Source organism: Myxine glutinosa, chromosome 2 (genome assembly GCF_964187855.1).
Source record: "Myxine glutinosa chromosome 2, kmMyxGlut1.1, whole genome shotgun sequence".
NCBI classification, from domain to species: Eukaryota; Metazoa; Chordata; class Myxini; order Myxiniformes; family Myxinidae; genus Myxine; species Myxine glutinosa.
Genome location: NC_136262.1, coordinates 215,732,264 through 215,748,818, shown reverse-complemented (window position 1 = coordinate 215,748,818; position 16,555 = coordinate 215,732,264). Strand labels below are relative to the sequence as shown.

The window sequence follows — 16,555 nt, the reverse complement described above, 5'->3', positions numbered from 1 at the left end:
TCCATTTTATTTGTCGTATTTATTCTAGAATTTGGTGTTGGCTTAGCGGCTAGGGTGCCAGGTTGGGATTCCTAGGATCCTGGGTTCGAATCCCGGTCGATCGCTGAATTAACGCCAGGGGGGTTGACTCAGCCTGTCATCCTTCCGAGGTCGGCAAATTGAGTACCAGTTCACTGGTAATTCCCTGTGTGTCGCAAGAGGCGACTAACAGGGTTGGCGGCAGGAATGGTATCCGGCCATAAAACATTGCTTCAAAAAGGGGACCATGGTGCCTGAAAAAGGCCAACCCCTGCTCTGCGGGGGAAAATGGCCTCGAAAGGTGGTTCTATTTATTCTAGAATTGGGCAATTCCCACATATGAACAGAGGAGCTGATAAATTTTAAAAAACTGATTCATACAGGAGGGCCATGCCATTCGTGGGTTCGCTATATCATGATGAATTTATTGAAGCAAGGTTTGCGGATTGCGGTCAATGTGTTCAAATAATCGCGAGTTGGCGAACTATTTTCCACATTTATTCACCTAATTGCCATGGGCCATCAACACAATAACCCCCTCAATGCCACCAACATCATCATCTCCATCAAAACGTCTTTATCATCACCATTCGCATTATTGGATTTAGTTTATCATCATTATTATTAAAAGTAAGTTTTGTGATCTTAATAACTCAATAAAAGAAACTTTATTTTGTGTTTTCATTAACTCTATTCATGAAAATAAATTGCAGAAAAACAATGCACAAATATGTTCATTAAGGGTACACTTTGGCAAAAAGGGGTGACAAACATTAAAGTTGAAGCACCTAAACCTATTTTCCCCATTACCCATTTAGTTTGAGGATCGCGGATTTGCACTTCACGGGTATTTTCAAGAATGTAACCCCCACAAACGGCAAGGCCATCCTGGAGTAAATACAGTGGAAATATTAATGTAACAATTACAGACAACTCCTCTTTGTGATTAAGTTGCCAAAAATAAACAAGAGAATGGAAGAAGCCTTACCGGGTGGTCGAATGATACAGAGTTAACAACCTGGAAACGTTGTAGTGGGTACTTGTATGGTACATAGTTGCCATGCCATGCAACCACATTGAATGGGGAGTTGGACTGGTCAGGAAGAGAAAACGGGGAGAAAAGGATTTTCTTTTGGGAGATTGATTTCATAAAAAAACAAAAATCACATTCATTGCTATTGGTGCGACAAAATGCAGAGCTATTGTCTTCATTCAGTTGTGAGTATACAAAAGTGAATTGAAAATAAATATTGCCAGCATCCGATAAAGTTGGGAATTTACGGCTTTCAGTGATCTTGAGAGTGATGTCATTTTCTTAAAAGGAACATCAGATTTTTGTTGCCTGGCTAAAAAGGAATCTAAACTCTAACTTCAAAAAACATAGGGGCAATACCCCTGGCGCTCACCTGGTATAATAAACAGTATCTTACTATAATTCACCAAATGTCCGTCCGTCTGTCTGTTCGAAGGTACCGTAAAAACTGCTGAACCGATCTCAAAGATATTTTGGGTGGGTAATCCTGGGATCTCCAGGAGTAAAATAGGCTATTTAGTTTTCCCAATTTCAGCTTTGGTCTCCAGCATTCTCAGGTTTGGACTCACACATAACATTCGCGTTCGCATGACGTTCATTGTTCTCATTGTGACGATGTTGTTTTCCCGGGTGCCGCACAAACGGCTGCACCGATCGCTGCACGGCTGCACCGATCGGACTCGGTGACCTCGGACAACGACCTTTCATAAGGACACGGGTTGAATCCCTGCTTGAGAGAATTCTAACCCATTTCAACTGAAGGAAACACGTATCGGGAGTACATACGACATAGCGATTGTGAACACGATTATCGATTACGATTCACGATCACGATCACCATGATCATAGTGTATCGACCACTGTGGGACATTTGGTGAATTATAATAAGATACTGTTTAGATTTTGATGATTTGCATGTGATATGATTTAACGGATGTTTATATGAATCGTTTAAAATTAAAAAAGCCTTTAATTTCTGATATTTTACCTTTTCATTTGGGCCTCCCAATTGAAGCCCCGCCCGTAGGGCAGGTACCGTTGCTAGTTTGATTTAATATACAGAAGGTGTCAGCTTGGTGTTGGCTTAGCGGTTAGGGTGCTGGCTTGGGATCCTAGGATCCTGGGTTCTATCCTAGGATCCATCGCTGAATTAACGCCAGGGGGGTTGACTCAGCCTGTCATCCTTCCGAGTTCAGCAAATTGAGTACCAGTTCACTGGTAATTCCCTGTGTGTCGCAAGAAGCAACTAACAGGGTTGGAGGCAGGAAGGGCATCTGGCCATAAAACATTGCTTCAAAAAGGGGACCACGGTGCCAGAAAAAGGCCAACCCCTGCTCTGCGGGGGAAAATGGCCTCTAAAGGTGGTTCTATACAGAAGGTAGAATAAACATAAGAAGAATAAACAGAAGAAGAATAAAGATAAGAAGAATAAACATAAGAAGAAACGTAAGAAACAAACATAAGAATAAATAGAAAGTAGAATAATATACAGAAGGAAAATAATTTAATGGTGGAATAAACAGAAGGGGGGGAGGTTGCCCCCTTTAGTCAGTGATGAAATTCAGTGGTTTATGAAATTCACTGACAGTGGTTTATGAAATTCACTGATTCACTGAAATTCACTGAATGATGAAATTCACTGACTAAAGGTATTTGAAACCAATTTCAATGGTTGCTAGAAGACAGGGCAGCATGTAGAATCATACTAACGTAAACATAAGACTTTAAACAAACAAACAAAAAAATACCAATTTTAGGGGGCAACCCCCACCCCCCCCCCTTCCTACCCACCCCGTGTACCTCCTCAAACCCCAATATTTCCAATGCCTTGAACAGACATTGGTACATCACAGATGATGAAGGTTGTGGTAAGGTTTCATCAAAATTGTGTGTGTAGTTTCTGAGAAAAAAGCAAATACCTATTTTGGGGAGCAAGCCCCCTCATAGACCACCATAGACCACGATGTTTTCAATGCCAGGAACAAACTTTGGTACAACACAGGTGATTAAAGTTGTGGTCAAGTTTCATTAGAATTGCATGTGTAGTTTCTGAGAAAAAAGCAAACACCGATTTTGGGGGGCAACCCCCCTGTAGACCCCCAAAAGGGCAGTTTTTTTTAATGCCGTGAACAAACGTTGGTAGATCACGGGTGGTGAAGGTTGTGGTGAAGTTTCATCGGAATTGCGTGTGTAGTTTTGAGAAAAAGGAAAACACCGATTTTGGGTGGCTAAACCACCCCCCCCCCCCCTATAGATCCCCAAAGGGGAACATATTGTTTAATGCCGTGAACAAACTTTGGTACATCATGGGTGGTGAAGGTTGTGGTGGAAGTTTCATCGAAATCGTGTGTGTAGTTTCAGCAGAAAAAGAAAATTCCTATTTTGGGGGGTCAAACCTGGATCCACTTTGACCCCCGATAGACCCCTTTAGACCCCGATGTTTTGTAATGTCGTGAACAAACTTTAGTCACAACTCAACAAATCTAATTTGTGCCAAATTTGGTCGCAATCCCATCAGCGGTTTCGGAGAAGAAGATTCAAGTGTTTACAGACGGACGGACTGACGCGCCTTCGCATAAGGTCCCCTGAACCTCGTTCCAGGTGAGCTAACTAGGGATTCCAAACTCTGCTCACAATCTAATGTGTCAATCTTATCTTAATATTAAGATTGAAAAATGCATCATTAAGCAAATTCAGCTTATTGAATTTCTCAGAAATTTCTGTGGAGGCAGCCATACTTTGCATTTGTCAGTCACCAATTGGTGAAATGCATGAGACTTAACTATGTCTCACATCATGATTTATTTTTATTTATTTTTATTATTATCAAGTCTGGATATCGAAAATTTTCTGATGATTTACCTGTTTTGCAGAGAAAAGCCGGCCATGGAATTTGGCAATTACTGTGAATGTCGAATTTGACGGTGATTCCTCAAAGCAAGCAACAGGTGTTAGAAAGTCCCTTGGGTTGGCTAATCCATTTGCTCCTGTGGCACAAGATGGTTGGCTGTGAGTCACATCTGACTAATGAGACATTTACAACAGCAAAGAGTTGTCAACATCTGTTTGGAGGAAAAGAAGCAAACTAGGCAGAGTTATTGATCCTAAAGATAGGAGGGGAGATTAAAACAGTCAATATTAATATTGACCAGAAGACATTGTTCACTCAGTGACGAGACCTTTAGATAAAACAAGCAAATGTTGTCCTAATGAGATGAAAGTAGAACGAGAGTATGTCTATCGGTCACGCAGTACGCAGCAGGTAGTAGAGGTAGACCAACAATCAGTGTGTGGTGTGAAAGCAGCAGGTTTTGAGTCTGGGCTTCCTGATTAAGAGGCGGTGATAACAGTTTGGATTTTAGCACGAGGTATATCTTAAAAGTGAATTTAAAAAAAAATTATATATATATATATGTATAATGCACATGCAAGGTGTAATAAAGTTCCAGGATAACATACTAATGCACTATGATTTAGCAGCAGCAGCGGATACTGTATCTGAATGCAAGAAAATAAAATACAGGAAATGTATTTAAATATTAAGTACAGTGACACGAGCAATAATTCATTAATAATAAACAAGTGTACGTATGTTTATAATTGTGGATGAAAATCTGACCAATGGGACCCAAGTCTGGTAGAGCAAAATGGGTCCCGTAAACCTCCAGAATAAATCCCATACTTTCTCCAGTCACAGCCACACTGAAACGCATCCCTTGCTGCAACAACATTAAGAGTAATATTGCATTAACAACACAATATAAAGTCATGCTCGATCTGTTCTCTTGTTATTTGAATATTATGAAGGTAGCCTTGGTTTTAGTTCATTTGTGACAGTCAAAGAAAAACTTTTTGTCAAAGAAAATTGAAAAATTGCACAAGAATCATTTTAACATATGTAAGAATCCAGACTGTGAGATTGATGAAGATTTTGGAGAAACCGCTTTATCCAAGTACAGTGGTAAACAATCAATAAATGAAGAAAGTGAATACCTGAATGACACAAATCTCAAGTGGTGTAACAGCAATCTTCCCAAACTCTGTGGTGATCATAAGCTCTCCCTGTTGGGGAACTTGGAAGGATGAGGTACTGTATTAAAACCCAGTTACTGAATTGATATCTTAGCTCCAGCTGAAAGTCTCAGCTCCTCCATTTGTTCCCTTCACATTATTTTTTTCTTCTTTCAAAATTATTTCCTTGTTCTCCTCGCATTCCTCTATTCCTCCAATCCTACCACTCCCCTTCCTTTCTCTCAATTCATATCTTCTCCATGTAAGAAATAGGTTCGGTGCGCACTGCGCATGAGAAATTAGGGAAAAGTCCCGTTAGTTCCTGAGAATAGACGTAAGTCATGGAAAATCAATTTTAAGACTTATTTAGAATCACGAACAAGGTCAGTTATTACCACAACCGAATGTTAATAAGTAAAGTAAATAAAAGCAAATAACAATTTTTTAAAAATAGAAATAAAATAAATAAATAAATAAAACGTTACCAATGAGAAAGTCTCCATCCGCATTGTAGAAGCACCTGCAGGAAACAACAATAAATAAGAAAGAACCTGTATGAAGTGACATTTTCTGTTCATTCCTTTCTGTTAGGAGTATTTATTTGGTTTTAGCAATCGGGCAAAGTATTTACTGAATCGATCTTTGGAAAGTTTCAGAGAGATTAACAGTTTTGTTTATTCTAAATCTGGCTGGCTTTCAGTTGACACTTTTCTAAATGTCTTTATCAAGGTATTAGTATGTTTGATAATTGGTAAATTATTTTCTGTGAATAAATTTGAAGTTCCTCCCATCAGTAACTGAACATATTTACTTTTAACCTCACCATCTGCATTGTTCATCTGCTCAGTTACAACTTGTGTTCCAGGCACTGTAGCATTCTTCTTAACCAAAGAAACACTTCATCATCTATTTTATGCAATCTGTTGCCGAATGCGGAAATTTCCATTCAAAGGCCATGAAAATTGAACCTACATCAGCATGGTGAATGCAACAAGGAATTATCCACTCCACCACAAAGTTGATCTACATCCTCCATGAGCCTCGACATTGCATACAAAAAAGTTCCAGTGCCAGTATAATTGCCCACCCATACTCCCTACCCCACCCCTACTACAACCTAAACCCAAACCTTCTGTCCATGCTGCTGTTGCAACAATAGGTGTGTATGGCACAACCATTTCTAACTGTCGCATCACCAGCTCCACAAATAGTGGCCAGACCCTGGGTGTACGGAAAAAGACAATAGGTTAATTTTATGGGATTTGTTTCCTTATTCTACCAAAGGTAAACGAAAAATATAAATTATTCTAAAATTCCATTGAGCAGTACATTTCAACCTCCAGTCGGTCACATAGTCCGAGTTCAATCACATATTTGCAAACAAAAACAAGAATGAGGCAATAGTTAAAACATCACCTGAACGAAGTCCACAGGTCCATTTTGGATGGGTGGAATGGGGAATGGCTTCCAACGAAGCTGAAAAATAAAGCAATGTTAAAAAAAACATATATAAATGTCTATATATATATATATATAATTGACCCAAAACAAAGGAAATGTTATATTATTTTCCTGTATCTTGAGTGAAGAAACAAGTCGTAATTGTGATAAAATAAGGATAAGAAAAGGACAGGAAATAAAATATTTTCACTTTCTCATAATCATTGATTATGCTGACTTGCTATTGGGCAAAACAAAAACCGAATGTTGACAACTTTGTGAAAATGGAGGATGAAGACGAGTGCAGCCGAGATCTTTAAATGAAAAATAAATGACACTTTCAATTTTATTTTGTTTAACCAAATGATCATCATCAGATTTGATTTTTTAATTATTATTAATTAGCTCTAAAAGTGATGAACTCATCCACAGCAATCAGAAAGCAAAATGTCAAAATATGTGAAAAAGGGAATGAAAAGGGAATGAACACTACTGCGGCTACTCATCATCATAATCATCTTCATCATTGAACCATACTCTTTACAGTGCATCAGTGTGGCCAAAGCAGTCTCTTAGGTCGTTGTTGTTGTTCTATGGCTTCCGCATCCTAGCAAATGCCAATCTGATCAGCTGGTTAGTAATAATAGAAAAAGATCAATTTTATGAGCATTAGTATGAACAATAGTGAAGAGACGAGGAGAAAAGGTAACGGATCAGACAGAAAAAAACAAGGAAATTACTGTAAACAGCACACTGGTCACAATAAAAAATTGAAGATAGCACCAAACTAGACACGTGGCAAGAAGAACGGACAACACGAATTACAAATTAAAACCAAAATAAGGACCTCGATGAAAAATAGAGATAGACTAAAGATCTGATGGAGAGACCAAGTAGCAAAATTTAATGGACGACAATGGGCCACAATTGCAAAAGACAATTGTTGATGCTCAGGGGGTCATCATCCTGCAGTCAACTGAAATATACATTTACATACAGTCACGTGAAAAAGTAAGTAGGTAAAGTGTAAAGTTTTGACTTTTTCAACATATTTCAACATACAGCTATTTGATCTTTATCTATCAATATTGTTGAAATGAAGGTGATATAATAAAACAAATATCATGAAACATTTACATTTTGTAGTCCATTGTATAATTTAAATAAACATAAATGCAAATTTCGCATGTGGAAAAAGTAAGTACACCCCGACATTTATCACTACTTCAAATACCTAAAATTAGAATCAGGTGCACCAGCTCAGGTGCAAATGATTAGAACATCGTTAAAGAGGATCTTGGAGGAACCTGTCTTATTTAAACCTCAGACATTTCGTTTGGTGTGCTCTTTGTTGTTGAAGTGTGTGGCGTCACCATGCCTAGATCAAAAGAGCTCTCTGAGGCCTTCAGAAAGAAGGTTATAGATGCCTACGAGTCTGGGAAGGGATTTAAAAGGATCTCCAAACAATTTGAAATCAATCATTCGACTGTCTGGAAGATCATCTACAAATTTAGAAGATTCCAAACAACTGCCAACTTGTTCAGGCCAGGCCGCCCCAGCAAGTTCAGCCCGAGAGCAGACCTCAAGATGCTGAAAGAAGTCTCTAAGAACCCCAGAATGTCATCATGGGACCTACAGGTAGCTCTTCCCACTATTGATGTCAAAGTGCACGAGTCTACCATTAGAAAGAGGCTGCACAAATTTGATCTACATGGGAGGTGTGCCAGGAGGAAACATTTGCTCCCCAGAAAGAACATCAGGGCAAGACTAAAGTTTGCCAATGAACACCTCAGCAAAGACCAGCACTTCTGGAACAATGTGCTCTGTGTAGTAAGTTCACCCTGGCTGCTCCAGAGATCCTGTGTAGAGATGGGAGAAACTTCCAGAAGGACAACCATCACTGCAACACTCCACTGATCTGGGCTTTATGACAGAGTGGCAAGACAAAGCCAAACAGTTCAATCTTGGTTTCATCAGACCACAGAATCTTGTTTCTCACAGTCTGAGAGTCCTTTAGGTGCTTTTTTGCAAACTCCAAGCGGGCTTTCATGTATCTTTCACTGAGGGGAGGCTTCCGTCTGGCCACTTTGCTATAAAGCCCAGATCGGTGGAGTGTTGCAGTGATGGTTGTCCTTCTGGAAGTTTCTCCCATCTCCACACAGGATCTCTGGAGCTCAGCCAGAGTGACCCTCGGGTTCTTGGTCACCTCTCTTACCAAAGCCCTTTTTTTTTTTCTTTTTTTTTTTTTGGATACTGAATCGAGGCTCGTGAAAGAGCCTTCTCCCCCGATTGCTCAGTTTGGCCGGGCGGCCAGCTCTAGGAAGAGTCCTTGTTGTTCCAAACTTCTTCCATTTAAGAATTATGGAGGCCACTGTGCTCTTGGGAACCTTCAATACAGCAGAATTTATTTTGTAGGCCTCCCCAGATCTGTGCCTCAACACAATCCTCTTTCTGAGCTCTGCAGGTAGTTCCTTCGACCTCATGGCTTGGTTTTTGCTCTGATATGCATTGTCAGCTGCGAGACCTTATATAGACAGGTGTGTGCCTTTCCGAATCATGTCCAATCAATTGAATTTACCACAGGTGGACTCCAATCAAGGTGTAGAAAAATCTCAAAGATGATCAAGAGAAATGGGAGGCACCTGAGCTAAATTTCAAGTGTCATAGCAAAGGGTCTGAATACTTATGTCAATGTGATATTTCAGGTTTTTCTTTTTAATAAATTTGGAAAACTTTCTAAAATCCTGTTTTCTCTTTGTCATTATGGGGTATTGGGTGTAGATTGATGAGGGAAAAAAATGAATATAATCGATTTCAGCTTAAGGCTGCAACATAACTAAATGAGAAAAAAGTGAAGGGGTCTGAATACTTTCTGAATGCACTGTGTATATATATATATATATATATATATATATATATATATATATATTGTTGCGGATATGGGATTTGGCCTCCATCCATATCCGCTTGTAAATATTCCCCTATTTCCCCAATACTCCCCAACTATCCCCAATCCCCCATTCCCTAGTCCCATTGTCTGTAAACAACACTCTGTAGCCCCGACCTTCCCCTTTTTCCCCCATTAAATGTCGTGCCCAGGTTCACCGCATCTCACGTAGACAACTATAGGACATCTTGCTAGTTATTCTTAGTCTATGTCAGTTAAGGACTCGTTTCCATTAATTCTGACTCTTCGTTGCACCAGAATGTGCTTGTATGGCACCATTAGTAAGTTTAGGACCTCCCAATACCTCCCCGCATCTCTTCCTCATGGAACAACAACACCAACAACAACAACAGCGGGGGCGGCGCGGCGGCGGCGCGGGGAGTGTGCGTCCTCACTCCGGCTTGGTTAGCCGCCATTGACCATGTGCTCCGACGGGGTTACCACGCAGGGGCTCACTGTCAGCTCCTCGTCAAGGGCGGAGCCCGGTAACCCCCCGCACCCAATAAGAAGCGGCGGACCGATTCCATCTGGGGCGGAGCTAACGAGCCGAGGGCGTGTCACTCCCCGCTGGCATGCGCAGGAAGACGGAGGTGACGTCAGATGCGCCTCAGCTTGGAGAGAAAAGGACGCCACCTCCAGCGCGACGATATACCTACCCGCATCTCTGGACCGGACCGGGTCGATTCTGCCCCTGAGCCAAGGTGCACCTTGAGCTATCGACTGCCTGCCCTCCCCTGCCATCAATCCCCGTGTGAGTCAGTCTTGTCCCGTTTGTCTGTGGTCTGTCAGGGCTAAGATAAGACCGTGTATAAGTGCCCATCTTGCTGTGCTGTACCTCTGTGCCGTGTAATCTAAACGTTCTGCATAACCCATATTATATCCTCCTCCGGAGGTCTTGAGAACTGTACCCCTGGTGTCGTGTCATTTAACCCAGCCGTTGTGTCCTTTCCTTCATTGATTTAGCATAGCGCGATTCGGCCAACGTTCGAGTGTAATCGGGTAACTTGTGCGAACACGGCGGCCATTCCGCTCGGTCAAGCAACATCTAAGTCGTGTCCGTAACAATTGGTTGTCAGGAGTTGGATTCGGACCTGGGACTAAATTTGTTAGGCCCAAATTTTGGAACACCAATTGTACTATTAGAGTAACAATTGGTGTCGAGGAGTGAGATTGGACCCGGAGCGCGTTTCACGCGCTCGAAATTATAACGGCGAAATTTGATTGTGTTTTACAAAAATAAAAACCCGAATTTTGAAAGTCGCGCTATGGCAGATCAAGACGGCTGGGTTCCGGTGGGAGAGATAGAGGGGTTGGGAGTAACCCAGGATCAAATGGAGGGGAGCAATGAGGAGGCGGTTGAGGGAGTATCAGACGCACAAAATGGCGCCTCGCACGTAGCTACGGCGGCCGCACCCGCTGCACAAGTGGGAGGGATGGCCCAAATGCAGGCCCTCATGGAGCAATTTATGGCACAAATGAGGGCCTCTATGGAAGAGTCAATGTATAATTGGAAGAGGGATGCCATGTCAGACGAATCCGGGTGTGATCTAAAAAAATTGAGGGAGGAATCCAGGTGTGAAGTGGAAAAACGGATATCAGAGGCAAGGGAGCAGAGGGACAGAGACCGCAAGTTGGGCGAAAGGGTCCCAGGGGTGCACGAGGAGGTAAAGCGGGTCGAAAAGCGCTGGTTGAGCGAAGCGGAGGAAAGCACGGGTACAATGACGGGGGTAGAAATCGCGACACGGGGTTTGGAAAAGCCGGCGACCGATGAGGTAGAGGGTGTTTTATTAAAGCCAGCGGTCGTCGAGGTGAATAAAGAAAAAGCAGTGCTGGGAATTAAAATTGAAGAGATGACGGAGGTAGCCCGGGAATTGCAGGGAGAAATGGATTATGTACAAAGTCCCTGCTCAAATCATGATGATGTACTCGTTAATCCAAATGGAAGTTTGCAGGTTTTGGTGCAGGGAGGAAGAAGAACCCCGAAGGTGAGACGTGCTGTGTATTGTGCGGGGAGATTTTGTAAGAGGATGTTTAGCGACAAAAGAATTTTCGCGCGCTTGGGATCGAGGAAGCATCCGGGCGTTGGTGAAGGGTCCCGTGTGAGTGGAAATGGCACGCGTGGGAGGAAAAAGTGTGCGTCGGCGAATGGGTGTGTTTTTGTGAGGGTGAAAGGGGTAGCGTATGCTTGTAAGCATGCAAGTGAAGCATCGACGGTAACCGGTTTAGCGGTTAGGGCGACGGATAGCCGATGCGAGCACTCGGTGCGAGGGGTGCTTTGTTGGGTGCGAGGCCCGGCGCGGGTCGATGCTGCGTCGCTTCTCTTCGAAGCGTCGTTGCCGATTCGGGCTTGGCCCCGCCCCGCACGGTCGAGTCCGGGCTTTGTCGGGCGAGGCGACCGGTCCGGTTCAAGGGCGAGTGGGAGGAGGCGGAACGGTGCCCCCTCGTGGGGACGGGGTTCCGACCGGGGGAGATTGAGCCATCGGGCCCGGGACCGCAAGGTGCCGCGCCGAGATGGTGCGTGGAGCCTCGGTCCAACCAAACCACCTCCCTTGAACCGAAAGCCGGACGGATTCAACCTGCAGGCAACCAAACCACCCGAATTCATTGCTCGGCTTTACGAACCGAGTTTAATGATGTCACGACGCACCGAGGCTAGGATATAGTGGACTGTGATGATGGTGATAGTGATAGTGATAGTGATTTGATACGAAATTTATAATAGTGGGTAGAATTGGCAGCAAATGGAAAATTTTTGAATTGGTTGGAATTTGGACGAGCAAAATTTATAGTGAGAGACCCCCGATGTGGTGGGATGGCAAATCCACCATCCCTCACAAGTGGGGCAAATGCGCCCTAGATTATGGGGTTTATGGCAGTGAAAACTAGCCCGGGTGGGTTAGGTTATATTGTTAGGGATCTAGCGAAGATGACATTAGGTGACGTTAAGGTTAGATAGTGACTGATACCTGTAGTGGGGACGCAGGTAGTTTAGTGTGGATGATAATGACGTGGGAGCGCAATAGTTTAAAGGGACGACTGGGAAGCGCAAAGTTCAGAGGGGAGTAGTTAGATGAGATGATGCTGTGTGAGAACTGGACAGGTGTGTGGAGCAGTGTGGAGCAGTGTGGAGCAGTGTATGAGTAGTGAGTGTTGTGGATCAGCGCGAATGCGCTTGGGGAGAGAAGGGTGCAGGTGGCACCAGGTGTGAGAGCACAGGTGTGCAAGTAAAGGTGGTGTGGAGAGAGTTGGAGTAAGTGGTACGGAGTGGTGTGCATGGTGCGAAGGTGTGGATGGGGGAAGAGTGGACCCCTTTCACGAGTACCCGGGGCGGGTAGTGTAAGTGTTAGGTAGAGGGTATAGGTAAATTGTGGTTGGATATTGGCATCTGTGGTGCGGGTGACAGAATGGTTTTGTGGATGGGTGCATTAGTGTTGTGGAAATGGCTGGGCGTGTAGCCTGTTAGTGTGTGTAGTTGGTTGGGCACTCCACCACTGTGAGGATGTCGGCCAGGTGAGGCCGCAGGTGGGCTCTGGGAGCCGTTAGTGTCAGTGGGGCCCGAGGATCCGGAGGACGGACCCGGGTAGCCCAGTGCCAGAGAGGGCACCGAGTGGGGAGAGCGCCAGAGGGCCTTCCCCAGGTAGTTAGGTTAGGGTAAGGAGCAGGTAAGCTCGGAGGCAACTGCAGTGGTGGAGGTGTGCAGGTGGGTAGACCTGCTGGGAGAGCTACACGTCGCAGCCCAGAAATTGTGCGAAGGCACCGGGAGATGAATCGGGGGAGTGAGACCCCAAATTGAGAAGCACCACAGTTTGGTCAATGGGAATTGGTTTTTAGAACCCATAGTGTAAGTTGGCCAATGGATTGGCAGGGAGAGACCCCGGGTAGTGTAAAGTGTGTTAATGTCATTTAGAAAGTAGTTAGGATGAAGTCTCCTCGCACCATCTGCATCCACTCACCTGAGGTGACAGGAACTCCACACCATGCCATGTTTTGATTATTTTTTACTGTGCAAATGTTTGGATTGTGAGACGCATCATGACGTGGGTGTGACATTGTGCTTTGATGTTCCATCTCTGCCTCCTTATGAGGATTGATGATGAATTTGGTGATGGCAAATTTTGAAGTAGAGGGATTGTGGAGACGAATTTGGTATAGGGGAAATATGGGGAAGACGTGACAGTAGTGACGAATTTGTAAATGTGTAGATTTTTGTACATATGGGGTAAGGGCAAGGGTAGGGTAGGTGACAGGGGGGTGACGTACGGTAGGGACGAGCTTTCTCACTTCGCCCTCTGTACGCATTTCGCCTTGCATTGCCTTATTGATGTGTACCCTTGTGACCTTACCCCTCGCTCATTGTCTTTCCCCTTTTGTCTCCCACATGACCTGTGCGCCATTGGGTGCCGAGGGGAGCGTGCGTGAGTCGGCCATTGTGCGCCCGGCACTCTCAGAACCAGCTGTCTGCATCGATGCACCACATTATGGACCACATGCCTGTGGCCGAGCACCACTGATGGACCCCATGGGTTGGGGCATGGCCCCTCTGCTGGAACCGGCCATGAGGGCCCGAAATCTTGCTGGCGGACCTTGGCCACAGGGCACCGATGCCACAGAGGTGAAGCACACGTAGTCGGCCCTGTGGGCCATAAATAAAAAATAAATAAAAATGGACACGTTGGGTGCATTTCATTTTATGCTCAAATAGGCCGCCAGTAAGAAAATGAAAGGAAATGACAACATCTGGAAGAAAGTAATAGCCAGCAGAGGGAGCCGAAGAGCAAGAGACACCTGCAGGGTTTGGGTTTGTTGGTTTTATTTTATTGATGAACAATGGTGACTGCACCGATTGGAGCTTGGGTGTGTATTGGTGCGTTTTTGGGTGCTTTAATGGTGCATTGATGCAGAGCAGACTGTCTCCCCCCCAGAAAGAACAATCACAGGTCCTGGGTTAGTCTTGTAAATAAAGTAGCGTCAATTGTAAATAATGCTCCCTACCGGCTGTATGTTTAGTTTGAGGATTCTTTCCGCGATTCGGTTATCCTGTGGGTGTGTTTCGGTGAGGAGAAGGGTGCAACGTCGCAGGGGGACATATTTACTAATTTGTGAACATCTGTAAAACTGTCGCACTCAGGGTTGAGTTAATAGTAGAGGGAACTACATCTGAGTGCCACACTAACGTAGGTAAAAATTTATCGGGTCGGGACGCCCCGAGGTAGAGAAGGGTGCAATGTTGCGGATATGGGATTTGGCCTCCATCCATATCCGCTTGTAAATATTCCCCTATTTCCCCAATACTCCCCAACTATCCCCAATCCCCCATTCCCTAGTCCCATTGTCTGTAAACAACACTCTGTAGCCCCGACCTTCCCCTTTTTCCCCCATTAAATGTCGTGCCCAGGTTCACCGCATCTCACGTAGACAACTATAGGACATCTTGCTAGTTATTCTTAGTCTATGTCAGTTAAGGACTCGTTTCCATTAATTCTGACTCTTCGTTGCACCAGAATGTGATTGTATGGCACCATTAGTAAGTTTAGGACCTCCCAATACCTCCCCGCATCTCTTCCTCATGGAACAACAACACCAACAACAACAACAGCGGGGGCGGCGCGGCGGCGGCGCGGGGAGTGTGCGTCCTCACTCCGGCTTGGTTAGCCGCCATTGACCATGTGCTCCGACGGGGTTACCACGCAGGGGCTCACTGTCAGCTCCTCATCAAGGGCGGAGCCCGGTAACCCCCCGCACCCAATAAGAAGCGGCGGACCGATTCCATCTGGGGCGGAGCTAACGAGCCGAGGGCGTGTCACTTCCCGCTGGCATGCGCAGGAAGACGGAGGTGACGTCAGATGCGCCTCAGCTTGGAGAGAAAAGGACGCCACCTCCAGCGCGACGATATACCTACCCGCATCTCTGGACCGGACCGGGTCGATTCTGCCCCTGAGCCAAGGTGCACCTTGAGCTATCGACTGCCTGCCATCAATCCCCGTGTGAGTCAGTCTTGTCCCGTTTGTCTGTGGTCTGTCGGGAATAAGATAAGACCGTGTATAAGTGCCCATCTTGCTGTGCTGTACCTCTGTGCCGTGTAATCTAAACGTTCTGCATAACCCATATTATATCCTCCTCCGGAGGTCTTGAGAACTGTACCCCTGGTGTCGTGTCATTTAACCCAGCCGTTGTGTCCTTTCCTTCATTGATTTAGCATAGCGCGATTCGGCCAACGTTCGAGTGTAATCGGGTAACTTGTGCGAACACGGCGGCCATTCCGCTCGGTCAAGCAACATCTAAGTCATGTCCGTAACAATATATATATATATATATATATATATATATATATATATATATATATATATATATATATATATATATATATATATATATATATATATATATATAGACTTGGCATTTAATATGGAATATTTTTTTTTTCTTGCCTGGGTTTACTTTCTTCACTCAGTATATCAATCTGGTGAGTTTATTTTACACTTTGGTGATTTATTTGTTAAAAGAACCATGTCACTGATTGTCTATCGCAGCAAGAAGTCAACAACAGGATTATATCACAGGTGGCGTGGCAAAATGTACGGACAGGTGCATTTGATGATTGGCTTCACAGTCGGGTATACAAGGGTTGTTGCGTTCTGTATTAGTGGAAAACAACTGCTGCACGTCTCCAAAAGTTATTGCCGCTTCCCCTGGAGATGGTATGCTATGGTCAAGAATGGTCAAGAACAGGCTATGCAGGATGGACAGAGAAAACAGGGTCAAGAACAGGCTATGCAGGATGGACAGAGAAAACAGGCTCAAGAACAGGCTATGCAGGATGGACAGAGAAAACAGGCTCAAGAACAGGCTATGCAGGATGGACAGAGAAAACAGGGTCAAGAACAGGCTATGCAGGATGGACAGAGAAAACAGGGTCAAGAACAGGCTATGCAGGATGGACAAAGAAAACAGGGTCAAGAACAGGCTATGCAGGATGGACAGAGAAAACAGGGTCAAGAACAGGCTATGCAGGATGGACAGAGAAAACAGGCTCAAGAACAGGCTATGCAGGATGGACAGAGAAATGCTGTTTGTCATGGAGTGGTGGCTTTACGAAATTACGGCAT

General features: G+C 44.4%; 1 protein-coding gene across 1 annotated transcript in view; it reads right to left on the bottom strand.

Moving 5' to 3' along the window:
• The window catches only part of HGD (homogentisate 1,2-dioxygenase), a 62,938-nt gene that overhangs the window by 16,783 nt on the left and 29,600 nt on the right, over window positions 1–16,555 (bottom strand). Inside the window, exons 5-11 of the mRNA XM_068106302.2 lie at window positions 6,479–6,538; window positions 6,192–6,283; window positions 5,548–5,582; window positions 5,045–5,124; window positions 4,671–4,770; window positions 3,914–4,038; window positions 1,007–1,111 (exon numbers count right to left, since the gene is read on the bottom strand). Of these exons, the coding sequence (XP_067962403.2) occupies window positions 1,007–1,111; window positions 3,914–4,038; window positions 4,671–4,770; window positions 5,045–5,124; window positions 5,548–5,582; window positions 6,192–6,283; window positions 6,479–6,538 (597 nt within the window). The remainder of the gene's footprint in view (window positions 1–1,006; window positions 1,112–3,913; window positions 4,039–4,670; window positions 4,771–5,044; window positions 5,125–5,547; window positions 5,583–6,191; window positions 6,284–6,478; window positions 6,539–16,555) is intronic.